Source organism: Nanorana parkeri, unplaced genomic scaffold (assembly GCF_000935625.1).
Source record: "Nanorana parkeri isolate BGI_ZX_2015 unplaced genomic scaffold, ASM93562v1 scaffold46, whole genome shotgun sequence".
NCBI lineage: Eukaryota > Metazoa > Chordata > Amphibia > Anura > Dicroglossidae > Nanorana > Nanorana parkeri.
In genome coordinates this window covers 1,492,760-1,495,189 of record NW_017306314.1, presented here as the reverse complement: position 1 = coordinate 1,495,189, position 2,430 = coordinate 1,492,760, and the positions used below count along the sequence as shown (strand labels likewise).

The 2,430-nt window shown below is 42.6% G+C and overlaps 1 protein-coding gene across 2 annotated transcripts in view; it reads left to right on the top strand.

The window, feature by feature from the left end:
• ATL2 (atlastin GTPase 2) overlaps positions 1-2,430 on the top strand; it is a 74,743-nt gene that overhangs the window by 63,546 nt on the left and 8,767 nt on the right. For both annotated transcript variants that reach the window (XM_018573210.1, XM_018573206.1), the window contains exon 12: positions 509-940. In XM_018573210.1, the coding sequence (XP_018428712.1) occupies positions 509-940 (432 nt within the window). The remainder of the gene's footprint in view (positions 1-508; positions 941-2,430) is intronic.

The window sequence follows — 2,430 nt, the reverse complement described above, 5'->3', positions numbered from 1 at the left end:
CGGCTGTACTTTTTGCAGCACATTGGGGACCTGGCTCCTGGGATTTGTCCAGCCCTGCTCTAACCACCCTGCATCCTAGTTTCTTGCTGACTGATGAGATTATACTTGGAACCACTACTGTTTCTGCAGATTTATAAAATTGACATTGTAATTCTAAAACCAGTGCACTTATCCTGCTTGCCGCACATGACTTAAACAATCCCACCCTCTGTACCGAGATCTGACAGGCACAGTTCTGCTAATGTTTACATGCAGCACTGCAATTCTCCCTCTGCTGGCCGCACCTGCACATTACAGCCCCATAGATTTCTAGGGGGGCTGTCTCCTGGCACTTGCTGTCATCAAACAGCAGAGCAGCAGCCCTTGGATCTCGGTACGTATAGATCTTCAGAGGATAAAAGTGAGATTGTTTCGGTACATTTCACCTAAAAAAAAAGTGCACTTCTTTAACCTGTTACAAAACATACCGCTGTGTGCTCAAGAAGGTAAATGGTGTGCTTTCCAACAGGTCTGTGGTGGAGACAAGCCATATATCGCTCCTGCGGACCTAGAGAGGAAGCACTTGGACGCTAAGGACGTGTGCATAAAACAGTTCCGCTCGGTGAAGAAGATGGGAGGAGAGGAGTTCTGTCACCGGTACCAGGAACAGCTGGAGGTGGAATTGGACGAATCCTATGCAAACTTCATGAAACACAACGACGGCAAAAACATCTTCTATGCTGCTCGCACCCCTGCCACTTTGTTTGCTGTCATGTTTGCCATGTACATTATCTCAGGACTGACTGGTTTCATTGGCCTGAACTCTATAGCAAACATTTGTAACCTGATCATGGGATTAGCACTACTGTCCTTCTGCACCTGGGCTTATGTGAAGTACTCGGGAGAGTTCCGGGATCTGGGAACCTTAATAGATCAGATTGCTGAAATTATATGGGAGCAGGTTAGTATCTCCAGCCATCTTTCTACCTATAGCTGTTCAGTAAGTGCTGTTACTCAAATGTTAACGAAGAAAACATCCTGATTTTTGTTGATGGTATTATGGCGCCTCATAGCGCCGAAATAGCAAATGTTTCTTCTCTTTAATCTGAATCTGTCTGTTCAGTATCTACATGAAGATGTCACATGGTTTATTGTAAAGTCATTTGTTCTATTAGGGCTTTTAGTAACTGAATTAGGGTATGCCTGTACATGTGAATTGTGACTCCAAGCAAAGCTATATGGCGAGCCTATTCCAAATATCATTAATGTTATTCGTTGCAGGATACCATATGGAGTTACATGGTGTGACCTTAAAATTTCCTTTGGAAGTTATCAATATCTTGATGAGGTAGCAGGTATAAGTGACACACATGGATGTTTGCCAAATTTGACACAATCTAGAATTTACAATGCTGTGCAGTGCCATGTATTGCCAACGGGAAAACAAATTCCTTTACTGATCATCTTCTGCCTTAAGCAGGGATGGGTTAGAACCTCTGTCAGTTGTCTATCTCCTTTGATGATTTTTTTCCCCACTGCGTTTTGTGCCAGACACAAAAGGAGAAGAAATCTCCCCAGTTGTTACTGGAACAGTAAGGGGGTGTCTTAATGGAGGCACCATTTCCAATGATAACTTTAATGGTGGTCACATGAACAGAAAGTGAGTGAGTACTCAAAAAATGGGCTCATGGAGAGCAGGAAAGACTTGACAAGTTGTAACCATTCTCTACACCCACAAGTAGAAAAAAAGCTTTGACTTGGATTCCACTTTAATATGTCTATTCAGGTTCCTGACCTACTGGGGGAGAATTATCAAGAGGCCACATCTGGGCACAATGAACTTGTGTTTTAGCAGTTTTTCTTACACCTCTAAACCACTCCCAGTGATAAACCACTCCCAGTGATAAACCACTCCCAGTGATGAACACTATCTTTTAAATCCAGCAAATCTTGTTTGTATGAGGGTAGAAGTACAGCTTCCACTGTACTCCCGCTTGGATGTAAGTGTCGTAGACCCCAGCGCTACGGTCACAACTGAGTGGGCACAGAAATACAGAGCGAGCAATAAAACCAGATTTGCAGGATTACGATAGCGTTCATCATAGGAGAGGCTTCAACACAAGTAAGTTCTTTGTGCCCGGAGTTGGGCTTTCAGTGTTTCATGCAGACACCATGCAGGACTAGCTGTGAGTAGTGACTTTGATTTTTACACCTCAATTGGTAGCTTTGTACCTGTAATTATGCGCAGCAACATTTCCTGTTCACAGGCCTGAATGAAACAAGGTGTCACTTTTTACTTTACTTTTTCACATTTCAGCGACGTGTACTTTCTTCGCCAATTTTTATTAGGAATCTTTAAATGAAACCAAAATTAATCCGCAGTAATCAATAATAGTTATTTTGCTTCATGTAATTTTTTTTCGTTCATGTTAATTAAAAATCCCCCTCCCT